Consider the following 19,767-nt stretch of genomic DNA (forward strand, 5'->3'; position numbering starts at 1 on the left):
ACCAACACCGTTAATAGTGCCGGTGCTTCAGTGATTTATCTGCCAGTAGGGGCCTGAACTACTGGCAGATCAGGCCTCCCGGTTCTTCACTGCCCCTACCGACAGACTCAGAGTATGACGGTCCGGAAAAGGTGCCGGTAACCGTTGTTACCAGCACCTTTTACCGGACCGACAAACCCGTATTTAGGCCCATAATGTTATTCCCCATTTTGGAGCCCCATCGAACTCAATTGGGATTTTTATTACCCTATGAAATAATTCCCACAAAGAGTAATGCTTTTGTGTGGCGGTAATTACGGCCACACAAACGCAGACATAAAACATCAATTTCATGGTTGAAACTCGTAGTTTGGCAGAGTGCTAAAAGGTCCCATATTAAAAAATATTACAAGTTTTACCACTACCGCAAAACCTGTGTTCAGTCCCAAAGTGTCACATCTTGGAAAGATCAGTGCAAATGAAACGCAATGAAACAGACGGGCCATTGTTAATGGGCAGTAGTGGTAAAGGTTTTAATGCACAATGCAAACAACAGTTGCTTTGGTTTCAACTGAGGGAAAGAAGTGAAGACTGAAAAGGCACACATTTCCCTCAGAGGTAAAAGGCATTTGCCCAGCAAGTCTTAATAAGGAAGCCAGCATTGCTATGAAAATAAATATAGAGCATCAAGTGAATATTAAATACACATTATTCCTTTATTTTACAATACAGCTTCGATAGCTTTTCTTTAATAAATTAATCACAGGAAATATTCCTCACATGGAATGCCATTTGTGTTTCTGCTACATCTGACATGTCCGGCACAAGTTTGAAGTGGCGGTTGCGCACTTTAATATTTGCAGGTCTACCTGCGCGGCAGTTTTGGTGAGGTGCTGAAAATCCATACAGTCTAGTATTTCCTTGTTGGAGATGTCAGGCCAGGCAAGGAAACTGTGCACTACCCACAATTAAAGGCTTTTTTAAAAAGCATTCCTAGTACACAGAGTTCCAGGGAACCGTTCCGTGTGGTGTAGAAGGTCACCATGGGGGAGCTCATGTGTCGCCCCCTGCCGCTCCCATAAAGACAGTATTGATGGACGGCAAGGAGGACACCATCTCCCGAATGTCTCTGTGCGTTCCACGGGCATCCATCGTTTCCTGTGCGGAATACTGACCAGAAACTCCATACATACAGTGGGAGGAAGCTGCGGATAACCCATTCTGCAGACTTGAAGCTGCCAAAGAAAGTAAAATGTTGTTAATGACAGAAATGATTCCACTCTTTGAGCAAACAAGCATCCAAATCAGTATACTGAAATCCTCTGACAGCGCTATGGGGTGCAACACATTTCAGGTACAATGAAGTAGATTGGGCTCAGAGACAAAGATCAACAAAGTTCAAAACGATATTTACTTGTTAATAATTGTACTTGACAATTGGCAAACTCCTAAACCAATGGCCGGTAACCGTGCCAGTAAAACAGGCATGGCTGCCGCCGGAGTTGCATTTTTTACGGCACTTGCGAATGGGCAATTACCGGGTCATGCCGAGTTTGGTGGACCCGGTAATTGCCCATTCGAGGGTGCCGGTAATAAGGGACTCCCCGTCTCCATTTGGCCCCATAGGGCTCAATGGGGAGGGCGGTGCACCGGTGCCGTTAATAATGGTACCAGTGCTACCATCATGTTCTGCTCGCGGGTGCCGGTCCGCCCGCCAGGTCAGACCTGGCGGGCAGATGGGCACCCGCGAGCAGGACCTGTAGTATGGCGGTGCGGTAGCAGCGGGGCTGGTAGCTTACCGTTACCGTTGTTATCGTACCGCCAGGGTTATAATGAGGCCCAATATGTATTATTAGCATTTGGAGATCATTATTGACCTCCTCTCAGCCAATCAGAATGTTTAGAGTGCAGTCAATGTCTACTGCAGCAGACAGGGAAAAAAACAATTCCATTTCCAGGCAAGCTTTTGTTTCAACAAGACACTTCCTCTCTGGCAGGACCTTTTTGCTACATGCTATTTAACACACAAAAGAGAAAGAGAAAATATTGGAAAATGCTCATGTTAAACCGTTTTCATTTCAACCAAGTTGCAATTAGAATACTAAACTTATGAAGAAAACCAAGTGGGTATCTCGTATACATGGAAAAAAGAGCGATAAATGAGAATACGATGAAGAAGTCAGTCACAGCATCATCTATGGTGCAGCAAGGAGCCTCCCCACAACCCAATACAACCCAATACAATAGATTGTGATTACAGCTATCATCAACACCACATCGGGGGGGTGGGGGCGTAATTACATGGCCAATAACAGCCTGCAGGCCGAACCGAGGCATTGCAGGAGCCCAGTCTCCCATGAAACCTAAAAAACAAGATTGCCCCCACCATAGTAAGTACCCTTTCTATTTACATGGTGGGTGTGATGCTGGAAATGCATTGGAGGGACAGGGCCTCCCTGTCCTTGTCCTGTAGTCCTTTTTCATTGTGTTCTGTATTGTTTTCTGCCCAGGAGTCCATGTGGGACTCCTGGCAGTGCAGCTCTTCCTGTTTTTGGTTTGGTGTACAGACCCATGGGATACCCTTATGGCACCCATGGGTGGGGGTACAACCCTGTGCCCCTAGTGTATGTTTTTGGGCACCTGTGTGTGGCCCACAGAGCAGGGTATGGGCTGGTGGCAGCTCAATGCTGAATTTGACAGGTGCTCTGAGTATCCTCCATTTTGGGATACCCAGGCCCTGCCATTGGAATCAGTTGATTCCTGATAGGAAAAAAGATGGCCCCTGTGGCCTCTTGCTTTCTATTGCCTGTTACCTTGTTTTCCCAAAGTCCTGCGAAGCCCTGACTCTGTCCCTTCCCCCTGAATGGCTGTTGGGTGGAAGTTCCATATATAGTGTTGTTGTGAAGTCCAGGCCAGACTGGCTGGAGCCTTCTCACTGACTGTAAGTTGTGGGTACACCCTGTGGGTGGGACCTGGGTGAATGGAGTGTGCGACCAATGTGCACTTCTTGTTGTGGCTGTCTGGTTTCTGGTATGAGAGACAAAGACTGAGACAGCCCTGCCCAAAACTGGCCTGAATGCAGGGTGTAGTGTTGAATGGCTGGGTACTTGTCCCAATACGCATTCCTTGTTGTGAGTGTCTGAGCGGGAGGAGTATTGCCTGAATGCACTGTATGCCTGATTGGCTGACTGACTGCATGAATGCCCTTCTGTATGATTGGCTGCTGAGTGTGACCCAGCAGTGTGGATGAGAGACAGAATAGTATATCTGGGGACCTCTCACCACTGGAAATTGTTCAGAAGCTGTGTCTACACTTGAAGAGTAACTGGAACTGCTGATCCACAATGCCCAGCTGGAAGAAGAAGACTTGCTGCTGCATTTGCTTCGACCTGATCCAAAAGCTGTCGAGTTTGTTGAGGACTGATCCGAGAGAGGACCTGGTAAGGCACCCTCTTACCGTGCTCCGAGGGACCATTGAGCACGCTAACCTTCGCCGATGCTCCCTGGAAGTCATACCGCCGAAAGGCTGCCGACCGGAGACAGGGACCGCTGAGGAGAACAAAGTGAAGCACCCAAACATCGCCGCCGTCGAAGTCCATTGCCGTCACCAGGGTTCGGAGTATCACCGTAACCGCTGGAGGCCTGTCGAAGCCGTGTTGGCCCAGAAGAGGGGACCGTGTGACGCCGTGACGCCGACGACGGGAGGCGCCCGCTTCTTTGCCTAAGACTGTTGAATTGAAGGACTCCCCTGACCGCACTGTAGAGCTCTTTTTACCGCAGGAGAAAGTCGAGGATGCCGACGTGCCGAGGAGAATCTGCTGGTGGTTTTCCCGCTACCTGAAGGCCACAGAGACTTCGACGACTCAACACCCTTGTTGGGCCACAGTTCTTCTGAAACTCTTTGCGGTCCAGAACTATCAAACGCTGAGGTGCCCCGCACACCTCATCCTCGCAGGACGTCGCCGACGAGCACCGCCTGTATCTACGCCGTGGTATCGCACCCTCGAACTTGATCTCGATGCCCTCGATGCCAAGTTCACCTTCTTCGACGCCTCTCGACGATCCGTGACTCATGCTTTAAAGGGAGTCACTCAAGAAGGATCCGTCGACGCTTCTTCGAAGAACTTTGCTCCACCAGGTACATTGGGGGGGTAAAACATTATAGGAGAAAATAAGACTATTGATCAATATATGGACTGGGCTTGTGCTATATCTTTATTTTACAGGTTGCCCAGCTGGGGAGATCTCTACACAGAACTGTGTCTAGTTGTACGGGGCCAGTATTCTGCCAATTGTTCAACCATCCTGCTTTCCTTCCTCTCTCTACGGTTGGTTTCCTCTTTATTGATCTGGGTGACATTTTGACAGGATAGTTGATGCACTTTAATGAGATCTAATAATATTTGTGGTACCACTGTTGAACTGTATATATTTACCATTGTTGATCTTCTAAGTACAAAGTGAGTTATTGTGATAGTGTACATAACCTTGAATATTAATTATATAAAAACTGTGTTTTCAGTAATACAATGTGTGGACATTCCTTTGTGGGGGCTTGGGGACTACACTGTACTTAAGAACCAGCCTGCATCACCTCCTGAGAAGCTAGGCCTTGATTGCTCGACTACGTTACCAATAATAGAGAATCTTGGCTGGGGTCCTCTGTGCCTCTACTCTACCATATAGAGAGCAGAAGTACAGACACCCCCCCCAGTCTTTACAGTGGGCACCGAGGACGGGAGAGAAGGATAGGAAAAACAGAATAGTGGATCTCTTACATAGCTAGAATCCAGTTAACACATTTATGGACCCCAAACAACCTTTTATGTTAATTAGCATCATAGCATGAGACCTTACAGATGTTGATACAATTCGACTTGGAAGTTATTTGGGAGAGGCTCATTAGAGGTAGGCAATACCTAAACACGCAGGTGTTCCTGAAGACTAGGGATGAGCTTCCAGGAAGATGTGTTAATTTGTCTGTTTGTCTATTAGATAACTGTTGATATCACACTCCTGCGAATGATCTTTTGCTTCTCATGTGTGCATAAGCATTATCCCTTGCCGGTTACTGGGCAATAAAGTGGGCCCATATCTTCCTCCCTTAGCGGTGTAGTCTGAGGACTGTGAAAAAGCACACACAAACAGTGGAGGTTGTCCAGGCCCCCACAACTTCAGAGTGAATTTGAGAGCCCAGTAAGGAATCATTGTGGCTCCTAGATATAGGTGGTGTAGAATATATGCATAATATTTCCATGGTGAAACTGATAAACAGAACCTATGTAAATACTAGACTACCTGTGCACTTATTTGACACTTATTTGACATAGGTTAAGCGCTGTTGGGCTTAATGTAACCCTACACACTTTGTCCTTATACTCTCCCTCTACCACTTGCTTGACCTGGAATGTACAACGCTCTACCACTTGCTTGACCTGGAATGTACAACGGGCTGTAACTCATCTTACTCCTATATCTGATCCTCCCATGTCCTGGGGGGACACTAAGCAAATACTTTCTCAGCAGGTGCATTACACAGTGACAATAAATACATTCCGGCCTATTTTTTATATGTAGAAATGTAGGTGTGTAGCTACCAGCTAGATGGATATATCCTGACATATGAGAGTTAAGCTTCAGAGGTCTATGATGTATCCGAAGGGAAATGCACCTTTTAGCTGAAAGGTACACATCTGTAATTTTAGATTGTTAATGGCTCCCATGCTCACTTTTCAACCCCAGCACTCTCCCATATTGATCAGCATCTGAGGGGGTGTATGATATAATATGATAACTGATTTATAACGTGCCTGCACAAATGTAGAGTCGAGCCATGAGGGACAGGACACAATTAAAAAGCTGCCATTAAGAGTTTGGCTGTGTGGTAAAAATGGTGGTAAAGTTGCAGTGTTCTGATTAACGACACTTTGCCACCTTAAATAAGCGCCCAGATACCTTCGGTCTCGGTGCGGTATAAAAGCAAAACCCCCGGTCCCACTACATTCTGAATTTGGGGGTAAAGTGCAGGAAATGCATCCAGCACTTGCTGGAGGTTTTTCATCCACTTTAGCTCGAAAAAGATGTACTATGTGCAACATTACTTCATGTGGTAAACTCAGAATCCCCAATACGGTTCCAGGGACTTTAGGAATAGGGATCTATGCTGCCATTCTGCCACTCGTAATCAGGCAAATTTAATGTGATTGCCAGTGGCGAACATGGTAAAATAGTTTGGCTGTATTTAGACAGGAAATACTGCCAAACTTATGAGTAGGCCCCAATCTCCCCCTCCCTCATCCCACAGCACATTCAAAATAAAAATAAATACATGCAGAGAAAATGCTGGACCGTCCACTGTGACGTCATAGAAGTGATTGGTGGCCTTCATAATCCTGTGCTATGACGTCACAGCAGGACGATATAGCATATAGAAATGGAAACAGTCGCTAATGGCTTCCTATGTAGGCCATACCCAACATATGTATGTTTCTCATCAGAAGCATTACAACTGTATCTAGACTGATACAACACTAGCCATCCACTGAACATACCCATTGAGTTCCGACACACAAGTGAAGATGCGTCGGTGTAGTAGGCGTCTGACTGCTTCCGATCGCCGTCATCTAAAATGTTTAGGGGGTCATGGATGTCATTGTAGGAAGGCAGTGTCCGAAGGCTGCTCACGCTACTAATTACAGACACGTGTTGATCTATCAGGGACCCAAGGCGCTGGGATTCTTGGTAGGTGACACCGTTTCCATAGTAACCTGCACACAAAAGGAAATAGAAAGAAGAATAAAGAAGCCACCAGCACCATATTGTTAGCAATATGAAATATGTACCTAGGCCGCCACATATGCTCCGAGCAGGCTCTGGTTAAACAAACAAAGGCAGACTGATTCTGCTAAGAGAAGGGCCAAGGGTTAGGGCGAGAGATTGCCTGATAAAATATTTGCTTTGCAGCTCTCGGATCCGCGAGGTGATCCAGCACTAAGCTCTAAAAGCCAGGTTAGTTTGGCTCATAAATGGTACTAAAGAGCCCAGCTTACTGAGAAGTTAACATGAAGCAGGTTTGCACAGAACAATAGGTCAGTGATTTGAGGATGCGAAGCAGTCTGTCCTACTTTTTCTTCCAATAACCTTTACATTTATGCAGTTATTTCATTCTATCAGGGTATTCTCAGAACAAAATAAGGTTGACAAAATGAATTTAGTGATACTAATAGATACAGAATGAACCCAAATTTGAACACTGAATGGAAACAATGGATTATACATTTTTCTGAATTTGTAAACCATAGCAAACCCATAGATTTACAACTGTTTTCAAAGATGTTGCAAACGCTTTGCAAACTTGATATTTACTTGATGTTTACACAATTTTTCTAGGAGTGAACATTGTGTCTGCAAAATGTTTACATGGATGTAAACAATAAGCATGCCTTATGTTTACAATATGCTGCATATCCGTAAACCATAGTAATGGTAAGGTTTAATATGCTTTCCAAGGTTTGTAAACCACAAAAACACGATTTACAACACTTTAGTGCAATGGTGAAAATGTTTTGAAAACTCAATATTTGTTTTTCCAGAGAGGTTGAGTGAACATTCTTTTTGCAGAAATTTATAACACTTGTAAATTATGTTATGTTTGCTGTTTTTTAATGCTTTCAAACATAAAATTAGTTTTATCTTAAAGGTTTGTCAGAGTTCTGAAAATTAAAAAAAACAAAGTGCAGTTGACTGGTAGAAGGGATAGTGGGCGCATGGAGTGCGTTATTAAAGGTTTCATATATGCTGCGGGCAAGTATAAGGATGAGAATGTTAGTATTATCTGAGTATGATGTCGGGATGGGGCAGAGAGAAGTCAGTAAAGAGAGTGGGAAGGGTGTTGGATCAGTATATAATTGCTACACAAGTGTACAAGTTTCCTGGATGTGGACTAAATGCTTTTTCCTCACTTGGATACATTGGGAGTTATTACGACCCGGGCGCAAAGGGATACCGGGCACCGGTAATGACACTGGTGCCAGTAATCCCTTTGCGCCCTATTCCGAGGTCCCTTTGCGGGTCCCTCCCTTAACGCCTGCTTTTAGCAGGCATTAAGGACGGGACCCGCAAAGGGATACCGGGGTCAATAACGGTACCGCAATTTGCAGTACCGTTATGGCCGCCTTCCGCCTTCCCATTGAGCCCTATGGGGGCTCAAATGGGAATGGGGAATGGCATTTGAAATGGGGATTTACCGGCCCCGCAAAGGGCGGAATGGACCGGTAAGTCCCCATACAACCACGTCGGTGGCGGTACCGGTATTGGTGCTAGTCATGGCGCTAATAACGCCATGACTAGCACCAACCTCGGAATGAGGGTGATTCTCTTTGCTGAAATAACTTCTATAAAGAAACCTACAAACTGTGTTGCTGAAATCGTCAGCTATATGGGGTTTACAGAAAGGATACCTTTGTAGTTTTCCCTGCAATTAAAGTTCCTTGGATATAGATGGGCAGTTAGAATATATCATAGCAGTGACATGTTACTATCAGCTTTCCATGCCGCCCCCCTTATGTACTTACATAGGTAAATAATGTTGAAGTAAGAGGGGCCACACTTCATTAATCAGGATGGTTCTTGGCTGATGCTGAGCTGCAGAGCATACATAGAAAACACATGGGTCAGAAGTTCTAACCACCTTCCCCCTGCCCTCCCCAAGCTCAGAATTCAACAAGTGTGTGCTCGGGCGGGGAACTCAGTTCTTCTGACGCATGTGTTTTCTACTTATATAGGTAGACAACAAAACCAGCAAGGGCTGAGTTCCACTAGTAATTTGCGCTGCTAGATTCAAAAATATTACAATGTAGCTAATAGTGTAATGACAAGTCTTAGCCCAACAAAATTAGAGTCACACGAATGGATGTCAAATGGATCTTGTATTCAATTGGTTTTCATTTGCCAGAGTAATTTGCCTACCGGCAACCTCAGTTTACCATTTCCGCCACCTAATATCCCAGTAATACCGGGATCTAATGGCCGGCAGTGGAACGGTAGGTTCCCATTCCCATGGAGTCTCAAGGGACTCCAAGGAAATGGAAACACTAAACACCAGCACCGTTAACCGGAGTCAGCAGAGTGAACGGACACGTATGCGGTACCCGGTGAGTTAAATAGTATTGTGCTCACCCCAGATAATCATTTTGAATACTGAACTGATGTAAAGAAAGTGAAGTGGAAGAATAATAATTACTCTGAAAACTGGACTGAAACAAAGAAGATAAAGTGGCAGAAGTATACGAACTTTGGGAACAGACCAGAAAGGTATCAGTGTACTTATAAAAGGTCAGAGTACTTGCCAAAGCCAAGAGAAGGCAATATTACAGCAAGTTAATAAGACCAAACCGTTCCAGAGAGGGTGTAGCCTTGATCTTCCCTGAGTGGATTCCTGCATCTGTCATTCTTATGCAGACCTATTCATCTTTCGAAATGCCTTGTCTGTATGCTCTCTCTCTCCTGGCCACCCTCTTACCGTGGCTACTATCTATCGGCCACCTGGTCAGATCAGGTTCTTCCTCTCCAAGTGGATGGACCTCTCCTCCTCCCTCCTGGCCTTGACCAGTCAACTCCTCCTTCTTGGAGACTTTAACATCCACCAGGATGCTTCCTGTCCCTTCTCTGGACTCTTTAGTGACCTCTGCGACACTCTCTCTCTTTCAATTCTACCCTCTGGCCCGACTCACTCTGCAGGGCACACTCTGGACGTTCTGATCTCCTCAGACCTCCCCCTCTCTATCCCCCTCACCACTCTTCTCTCCTGGAGTGATCACTTTCTCCTTTCCTCCCATCTCTCCCTCTCTACCCCTCAGGCCAAACTTGGCTTTGGCCACCACTTTCTCTCTCCCTCCTCCTCCTCTGGCTGACTCACATGCTGACACAGCATTTTCCATGTTCCACTCTTCTATCTCTGATTCTCTTGATGTTCTTGCCCCTGTCATGAGGATACGCTTGAAGCCCAAAGCCATTTGCAACTTCTGGTATGACTCGGACCTCGTCACCCTTAAACGCAAGTGCAGGGTGGCTGAGAGGAAATGGCTAGCTTCCTACACATCCTCTGACAAACTGGCCTGCCGCCTGCTCCAAAGGCAATACAGGCTCTCTGTCCACACTAAGAAGATAAACTACATCCAAGTCTGCGTCTCTACAGCATCTAACAACTTGGCTGAACTCTTTAAAATCTGCAAGGAGCTGGTCAAACCTGCTGCAGTCTCTACCTCTCCTGTCCCCTCCTAGTCCCTCTGCACAGGCCTGGCTTCTCATTTCATCTCTAAAGCCCAGGACATCCTGACCGCCCTCTCGTCCTCTCCTCCTCCTCCTCCACCCTCTACTCTCTACTCTCTACTCTCTTCTCTACCGCTGGGCCCCCAAAGGCCACCTCTCCTCCCTCTTTCTCTTCCTTTCCTCTGTTCTCCCCTGACAAGGTTTCTAGACAATTCTGATCTATGAAAGTCTCGTCAAAACAGGTTCTTCCCAGTTCTTCCAAAACCATCAAGGACCACATTGACACCCTCGCTCCTGCCCTGGCGCCTTCCCATCCCCCCGGAAGTGCTCTCTTGTGCACCCTCTTCCCAAGAAACCCTCAGCCAACCCCTCATGCCCAGCTAACTATCGCCCGATCTCCATCACTCCTTTCCTGAGTGAACTCCTGGAAAAGCTGGCCATCTCCCAGCTTAATCTTCACACTGAATCTGTTGGTTTTCTCCATGACCATCAGTCTGGATTCAGAGAACCCAGAAGCATGGAAACTGCTCTCCTGAACATCTGTGAAGACCTGCTTTCTAATCTCCCCTCTGTCCTCATATTATGCAATCTCTCTTCTGCCTTTGACACGGTCAACCATGGCATCCTGCTCAATCATCTCTGTGATGACCTGGGTATCACAGATCATGCCCTGGCCTGGCTGACCTCGTTTCTCACTGATCGACCCTCACAGGTCCAACTTGGGTCCTTCCTTTCCTCTGTCTCACTCTGTGGTGTTCTCCAGGGGTCTAGCCTCTCTACCTGGCTGTTCAACCAATACCTGGCACCTCTCGCCCACTGCATTGCTGCTCTCTGCTCCAACTTTCAGTGCTATGGGGATGACATTCCACTCGTTTTGAGGCTCCCTTCTGCCACCTCTTCTCCTTCTCTCATCCCTGACTGTCTGTCTTCCCTCCACGAGTGGTGTGCCGCCAACGATCTCTGTCTTGATGCCAATAAGACAGAGATTCTCCTCATCGGCACACCTGCACCCTCCTTTCTTTTCCTGTCACTCTCTGGACGGCCTCCCTTGGCCCTCTTCCTGCTCTCGCCTGTGAGTCGACTCCACACTCTCCTTTTCTCCTCACATCTCTGACGTCTCTAAGAAGTCAAACTACCAACTGCACCTCCTCAGAAGTATTCTTCCTTTCCTCTCCTTCCCCCAGAAGCTCACCGTCTCTAGAGCTCTGGTTCTCTCTAGGCTGGACTACTGCAACAGTCTCTTTCTAAATCTGCCTGCCTCTACTCTCCACCCTCTGCAACTCATCCACAACAGGACTGCGAGACTTCTCCTTGGCCTCAAGCCCAGGGATTGTATCTCTCCAGCACTGAAATCTCTGCATTGGCTACCAGTGGCTGCGAGGATTAAGTTCAAGACCCTCTGCATTGGCTACAAGGCCTTCTGGGGCCTGGGTCCTCAATACCTCCAACTCTCTCTTAGTAAATAACTTCCTATTCAAGCTCTTCGCTCCTCCACCTGCAAATGCCCCAGGGTAAGTTGCTTCTCCGAGCAACTAGTTAGTGGTAGATCTCTTTCTTTGGCTGGGGCCTCCCCCTGGAACAGTCTCCCTGCCTCTCTGAAACTCGAGGAGAACCATCTCCGGTTCCGGAAGCACCTCAAGGCCTTCCTCTTTGCTTCTGCCTTCTCTCTTCATCTACCCTGCTGATTTCCTGTCTGATGCTACACTGGTCACGTGGCTACCCTCTGATTTCGGGCCCAGGTCCCCACTCTCCCAGGTGCACACCGCACTGCCTCTTGGCAACCCTCACACATGGGTCTGTATTTGTAACCCTACAGTGCCCGTACCTGCACGTTTGGACACCTGCTGTCTGCACTTACTCTTGCACCCGCCACCTGCTGGCTGCACTACTTGTGTTTGTTTTGATCCCATGTGCAGCACTGCCCCCCCATCTCCCCAGGTACTTTTCCCCTCCCCCTTTCCTGCACTTGCACGATCTCAATGTCACTTGGCCTAGTAAGATCGTTGCCTCTGTCCTCCCTGTGTTCCCCCTTCCTTGCCTCGTCGCGCCTTGAAACACCTGTGTATAGGCTTGTTACAAATGCCATATCATATCAACCAACATTGCCAAAGCCAAGAGAGGGCAATTAAGAAGCAAGTTGTTGGTAAACCCTATTGCAATAGTGAGAAAGAAGCAATAGTTGCAACTGACCTACACAAGCATTGTCTAAGCCAAAGAAGAGCAAGTGTGAGAAACAGCGATTGTCAGCACTTGGTTATTATAAGAGTGGGAAAACAAGTGGCCCATTCAATGCTGCACTTGGGGGTGGAACCCTGACTGAAAGTCATTTAGGAGGTGGAGTTGTTCGATTCTGGCAAGTAGTTGTGTAGCAACTACTTTTTCCAAGATTTTGCCAATAAACCAGAGGTTTGAAATGGGCTGGTAGTTGGCCAGGTCATCTGGATCTGGGGTTGCTTTTTTCAAAAGAGGTCATATGAGACCAGTCTTGGTGGTGTCCGGGAATGATCCTTCTGGGGGGAGGCATTGATGATGCTGAGAACCAAATTGAGTGCTGGGCCCGTCACTTGTTTAGGGATGGAGGCTGCAATTATATCATCAGAGAAAAAAGTAGGTTTGAGGGAGGCAATCATTTTTAGGAGATCTGGGGGAAAGAGAGTAGAGAATTTGGTGCAGGGGAGCAGTGTGCGTGCCGGTGTGAAGGGGATGTTAATGCTGTGAGAGAGTAATTCGATGGTCTCTCAGATTTCTTCTATTTTTTCAATAAAAAACATGTCGATTCTGTCACATTTCTCCTGAGTTTCTGGCACCTCGAATGAGGGTTTGGTACAATGCTTTATTCTAGGAGTCACAGAACACATTTAAGATTTGTAGTATTTTTAATGCAATTTTGAATGTATATGGCTATAATTCATTGCACTCTACTTTACCTCTTCAATCTCAATACTTTTCTTACTATCTGAGGCATTTACCTCGTGAGATAAACAGCTCTTTCGGTACAGTCAGCATAAGAATAATTTCCCACACCCTCATTATCCCCACAAGATATGAAACACTGCCTTCCTCCCATCACATCCTGTATAAATGTGAGACAGCCAATGGATAATGCAACATTGGCACAACTGCTATTGCAGGAGACAGAGGGTGAATACCAAACTATGTAGGGCTGGATGATATATCGAGTTTTGGAGATATATCGATATATTTTCAAAATTAATATAGGATGAGACAAGGGGCCTCATTCCGAGGTGGGCGGTAAGGGATGCCAGGCACCGGTAAGGAGACCGGTGCCGGTAATCCCTTACCACCCAATTCCGAGGTCCCTTAGCGGGAGCCGTAAAGGACGTGTGGCAAATTGCGCCATGGCTACCTCCAATCTCGGAATGAGGCCCCATTTCATTAACATCGAGATATATACATATGTCCATTATTACATATACTACAATTTTTCATTAACATTTTGAAATTTACAAAGCTGTGTGTATTCTCAAATAGGAAGAGGAACCCTGTATTTGCACTTTATTTTAATCAAAGGGCCTCATGATTGTTTGTTTATTTATTAGTATAGCGCACCGAACCCTGGGGTATCTGGGCGCATTGTATATTACACGGTTACTTAAAAACAGATTACATAAAAACAGATAACAATTATATACAATTAATTCAGACATGGAATCGCAGCAGTGTGACCGAATTTCCCAGGAATTACAAAAACTTTGAAATACATTGCAATAAAAGAAATATTTACAGTAGTATATAAGGCAGGCAGAGTATTCAGGATGTGTAGTGCTAACTGATGGAAGTGGCAGTATTACACATCAGTGGAGAACATCCACAATTTGGTTCCTTTCCTGAACATCTAGTGAGAAGGGGATGCTCTTAAGGTTGCAGGCAAGGATTTCCATAGCTGAGCTGCTAAAACTGGGAAGCTGCTTCCCCCTGCTTTCTTAAGTTTGAATTTTGGGACCTTGAGACAGTTAGCAGGTTCTGATAGGGCATTCTGAGGTATACTTGTGGAATTTATCCACTAAATATTTAGGGGCCAGATTGGAAAGACATTTATAGGTAAGGGTTAAGGTTTTATATGTGATTCTATCCTGGATAGCGAGCCACTTTGTGGTGCGCCTGGCTATTGATATGTGCTGCATTCTAGGGACAGTTGGCACCGTTCTTAGGGCATTGTTTTGGAAAGTTTGCAGTTTGATAATGTTCTGTTTGCTGGTTCCTAGATAGAGTGCATTACAATAATCTAATTTAGACAGAATGAGAGCTCTTGCTAAAGAAATGCAACTATTGGAGGACAGAAATGGTTTACAGGCGTTAATAAGCTTACAGCCACTATAGCTAGTGGCTGAGGCAGTTGCATTCACTTGTTTGTTCAAATTCAGTGCTGAGTCAAGGTAGAAGCCTAGGGTCTTTGGAAACTTTAATGTTAATACCATCAATGTCAACTGATTAAAAGAGGTTACTAAGTGTGTTAAGTTTCCCTGAAGGGCCAATGAGCAAGAGCTCTGTCTTATCGTCATTAAAACAGAATCCGTGTGTGGCCATCCCGGCTTGTATAATCAGGTACATTTTGTTAATCCATGCCACATCTGTGTTATAGTCACCTGCAATGGGGATGAGAATCTGAGTGTTGTCCGCATAGTTAGTGTAGGAGACAGCCGGATTATCCAGGTCATCAAATTATGACTTAGTGAAAATGTTGTACATTGTAGAGGAGATGCAGGAACCCTGAGGTACTCCACAAGTTACTGGTACTGGATCTACTGATGATGTGGCAGAGAACACTCTCATAGAGTGATTATTTAGGAATGATTGGATCCAAGCGGTGGCTTCAGTAGAGAAATGTGGCGCAGAGGACAGATGGTTACATAGCACTTTGTGGTCCACCAAAATGGAAAGCAGCAGACAAATCTAGGAGGAGAAGAATGGCTAAATCTCCTTTGTCCTTCAGCTCATCCATTTGGTTTTTGAGGTCAATGAGCGCAGATTCTGCACCATTTCTCGGTCTGAAGCCTGATTGGCAGAGTCCTAGCAAGTGGTTAGTTTCAAGGTAGGTCTGAATCTGGAGGTATGCTGCCTTGTCTTGTATTTTCAAGAGAAAAGGTACCGTAGTGATCGGTCTATAATTAGTGGGGATACTCGGATCTAAGTTGGATTTCTTGAGAAGAAGAAGATCCCAAGCATCTTTAAGATTAGTTGGGACTGTGCATGTGTCAAAAGAGGAGTTGATTAGTGTGGCGATGAAAGGCGCTAAATCCCTAGCTGCCTCTTTGATTATAGATGCTGGGCAGGAGTACCCTAAACATCTGGAAGGTTTAAGTGATGTTATTACGTTCTCCACCTCATGGACGGAAACCGGTGCAAATTTAAATTGATTGACCTGTTTGCTTGGAATCTTAGGAACATCCTGCAACTGTAAATAATTAGGATTAGGAGTTAGGCTAGCTTTTTTCACTTTAATTTTTTCCTGTAACAGAAAAATGTTGTTACATAACACATCTTGTATATTAGTGCACCAAGTTTTGTCTTTAATGCAAGTGTCAGTAGGAATAGCAGGAGATTCAAGTTCTCTTAGGATAGTAAATAGTTCCCTTGTACTGGAGCTGGCTTTAGTAATTCTATTGTTAAAAGATTCTCTTTTGGTTTGGAATATCTACAATTTATATCCGGCAGCTATTTTACTAAGATTATTCTTATTCTGAGCTGTGGGGTTATTTTCTCACAGGGATTCTGCCTGCCTTTTTTCATTGCAAGTCGCTTCACGCTTAGGAGTATACCAGGAGTTGAGGTGGGCTCTAGTCTTCCCTTTACATAATTTTAGTGGAGCTATTTTATCAATAGCTTGGTTGATAGAGCTCTACTAGTGCTACAGGGTCTGTACTAAGATTGGTAGGGTTAATGATATTGTGGAGAAGCAGCAATAAGTTATTAACAGTTATGTTGTGCTTATTTCTGGTTAAGGCTGACGAGGCCATTTGGCTGGGAGAGTTGAGTTGTAGATCGTCTTGAATGGAGAAGGAGATGAGATGGTGATCGGTCCGTGCACAGGGTTCAATGGATGTTATAGTAGTCTTACAATTGAGGTCCGCAAGCCAGTCTAAGGTGCAACCTTTAATATGAGTAGGCAGGTTGATTCTGTGGGTGAGGCCTACCTCAGCAATGGAGTTAGCAAGGGTAGAGGCAATTGCATCATTCGGGTCATTCAATCCAAGGTTGAAGTCACCAAGTATTAACATTTGCAAGCCAGGTTTTGCATTAGTAGTGAGTAAGGCAGTAATATCTTTCTCAAATGTGGAGATGGGGCTAGGTGGCCTGTAAACGAGTTGCATAGTCAAAGTGCGGTAAGGTAAAAGTGGTAGTTTTAATGATAAGAGTTCACCGGAAGGGAACAATGGCTGCTGTGTGAGTCATAAACCCAGTTGTGTTTTAGCAATAAAGGCAATGCCTCCTCCTCTCGAAGTTTCTCTATCTAGCCTGAGGATAGAATAATTCTCTGGAATAGATGGGGACAAGGTGGGTCCTGCTGCTGGGTGAAGCCAAGTCTCTGTTATGGTTGAAACGTCTAACTGATTTGCCATGATGAGGTCGGCGTTGTCTGTAGAGTTGGCTACCATAGATTTGGCATTGATAAGGGCACCTTTAATCACTGGCAAATTCTTAGAATGACGGTCAGGTAGGCGAACTATAGGGGGATACAGACTGCTTCATAAGGTCTGGATTAGGTTTTGGTTTAGCAATGGTCGTAGGTGTTGTTTGTAGGTTCAAAGGGTTGCTTGCAGTGGTGTCAGGAGAGGAAACATTATTAAACCTAGAACCAAGCTGTGCATGGTTGATTAGGGGTAGGTTTAGAGGCCGGCGGTAACCCTGCCGTTGCTTCCGGCGGGTTCCTGCTGGACCCGTAAAACTGTTCCGGCTGGGAAGTCAGGCCCCGGTAAATGTGTTAATCCCCATTCCAAGGACTCTATGGCAGTGGGGACATGGAAGCACCGGCGCTTACAGTGCTGGTGCTTCTGTGACGGGTTTGCTCACCATGACCGCTGTGCCTGGCAGTGTCTGACCTGTTGGGCTCAGTGGCTCCGGCAGGCAAACAGGTAGTTTGCCAGTCCGGAAACAAGGGGGCCGGTGAGCTTAACGGCATCCTTATTTCCAGACCGGCAAACTTGCCATGAGGCCCACTGGCTTATAAATAAAGGTGTTTGTGACATCTCACATGTAGTTGGTGGTTTACAACTGAGCATTTAACCTACATAAAGAATGTCGACATATATATCGTATATCGCCATTCAGCACAAAAATATTGAGATATGACTTTTGTTCAATGTCGGTACCATGTGCAAGAATGGCCATTTCTTTCTCTTTTATCCTCCTCAAATGGAAAGCAGGAAGTGAAATTGCTAGGAGCAATTTATCTCATGCTTGTAGCTTCAAAGATGTTTTTGGTCTTTCCATCAATGGAAATGCATCAAAATGCAAATCCATTGAATGCCATTGCATCGAAATGCTATCTTTTACATGTAAAAGTGCATTTCCATCTAAACCAGTCCATTCACTATATAAATGAAGAGGTTTAGATGGATATGCACTTTAAAATGTAAAAAATAGCATTTTGATGCATTTTTTTGTAACGTTAAAACATTACACAGAGCTGTCCAGTGCTGAAATTTCGGAACTGGCCAGCTCCTTGTAACGTTTTAATGTTTATTTTATATTGGGGGGGGTCCCCCCCACCTTCCCTAACCCCCCCACACACCCCCCTTAACCCTAACCCAACCCCCAACCCTAACTCTAACTCCAACCCTAAACCTAACCCTAACCCTAAACCTGACCCTAACCTTAATCTAACCCTAAATCTAACCCTATCCCTAACCCTATTCCTAACCATAACCCTTAATCTAACCCTAAATCTAACCCTAAATCTAACCCTGGCCCCTGATCTAACCCTACCCCTAACCCTAATTATGCATCGAAATTAACCATCGAAAATTATTCAATGAATAATTTTCAATGGAAAGGTATTCAATGAATAATTGTTAGATGGAAAGTCCAGATACCCTTGAAAGAGCCTCGTTGGCTTGATACCAACAACTACCAGGCGCGACGTCCCTAGTGAAACTGGTGCCATACTAATAAACCTTTTTGAAAATAACGGGTTTTGGAAATGTGTATTAAGGAGCATTATGACACAAATAAGGCATTTAAAAGTTAATTGAAGAATATCAATAACACACATTGCGTATAGTTTAAAGTAAAATTTCCACAAAAAAATAACACCATAATAATATGAAACACATTAGCGAACAAATTTCCAATCCCAATTAAAATTCCAGTGATGAATATTTAATGGACAATAGTCTGAATCTCATATGAAGGTTACATTTGTGGCATGCCATGTACTAGCAGCTAATTCTCCAAATACAGTTCCTGTATTCTAGATGATGCCAGATACCTAGGAGCTGCTCCTGGCTCGAACCTGATCATCAATTCTTTATTTTGATTAGTCACAGAAAATGTCGACACCTAGAAATGTGATAACAGGAAGATGATAGTGAGATTACTTACATTACAAGACGTACTTATTGTTAGGACTGTTATGGTTAGGGCATTCCACCTGCTGCCAGGGAGACTTTGGCAAACTATGTGGACTCGCCGTTATTGCCATTAAAATTCCTTATGGGATGTAACGTTAAGAAGTCCTTTTAATCCTGCTCTCTGTGAACCTCGCTCAGAGTGCTATGTAACAGTAACGCAAGTTCAGTGTTACTAAACATGACCACCAGGTGGGATACGTTATCTTTCTAGACGTGCAGGTCTAGTGTTTACCAAGATGGCCACCAGGGGAAGGCTCAATGGGCCTCATTACGAGGCTGCCACCGGTATTTATTTATTTCCAGCGCCCAGGAATGGGCAATTACCGGGTCATTACGGCCTTGCTGGACCTGGTAATTGCCCATTCCTGGGTTCCGAAAATATTCTTCCCCATTCCCATTTGAGACCCCAGACATGCTCTGCTCACGGGTGCCGGTACAGCCGCCAGGTCAGACCTGTCAGCCGCAATGGCACCCGCGAGCAGAACTCTTAGTTTGCCGGTCCGGGAACTACAGTACCAGCATGCTTACCGGTACCGTAGTTCCCAATGTCTCCTGACCATGCACATAAAATGAACAGGGAAACTAGCAAGCAGTGTCTCGAAAAACTGCCTGTTACTGAGATCCTGACTGCTCATCTCTTATAATACCCAGATTAGGTATTTAGCCAGGTAAAACAAGAGTTGTGACTTTGCCACGTTCTTGCATATTACTTCTCGTTTTTGCAGGGTCCTTCCGCTTCCAGCAGTATCACCAGGAGTGCCTGTATGTCTTTAGTTCAATTCGAGCTTCCAGTATATGTCACTGCTAGATGCATATTTTTTCCATTATAACTTGTTTCCTAAGCAGTGAAGCGAGTAAGGAGTGCTTCGCTAAATTGTCCCATTTAACTCCTGACTTCCCTAGCTTCAGTTCTCTCTACTGTAGAACC

The 19,767-nt window shown here is 45.2% G+C and overlaps 1 protein-coding gene across 1 annotated transcript in view; it reads right to left on the minus strand.

The window, feature by feature from the left end:
* Nucleotides 1–549: 549 nt before the first annotated feature.
* The window catches only part of RFX6 (regulatory factor X6), a 491,384-nt gene continuing 472,166 nt past the window's right edge, over nt 550–19,767 (minus strand). The window contains exons 18-19 of the mRNA XM_069605240.1: nt 6,531–6,746; nt 550–1,214 (exon numbers count right to left, since the gene is read on the minus strand). Coding sequence (XP_069461341.1) covers nt 1,033–1,214; nt 6,531–6,746 — 398 coding nt within the window. The 3' untranslated portion in view covers nt 550–1,032. The remainder of the gene's footprint in view (nt 1,215–6,530; nt 6,747–19,767) is intronic.

Source organism: Ambystoma mexicanum, chromosome 4p (genome assembly GCF_040938575.1).
Source record: "Ambystoma mexicanum isolate Mex_15411 chromosome 4p, UKY_AmexF1_1, whole genome shotgun sequence".
In the NCBI taxonomy this organism is placed as follows: Eukaryota; Metazoa; Chordata; class Amphibia; order Caudata; family Ambystomatidae; genus Ambystoma; species Ambystoma mexicanum.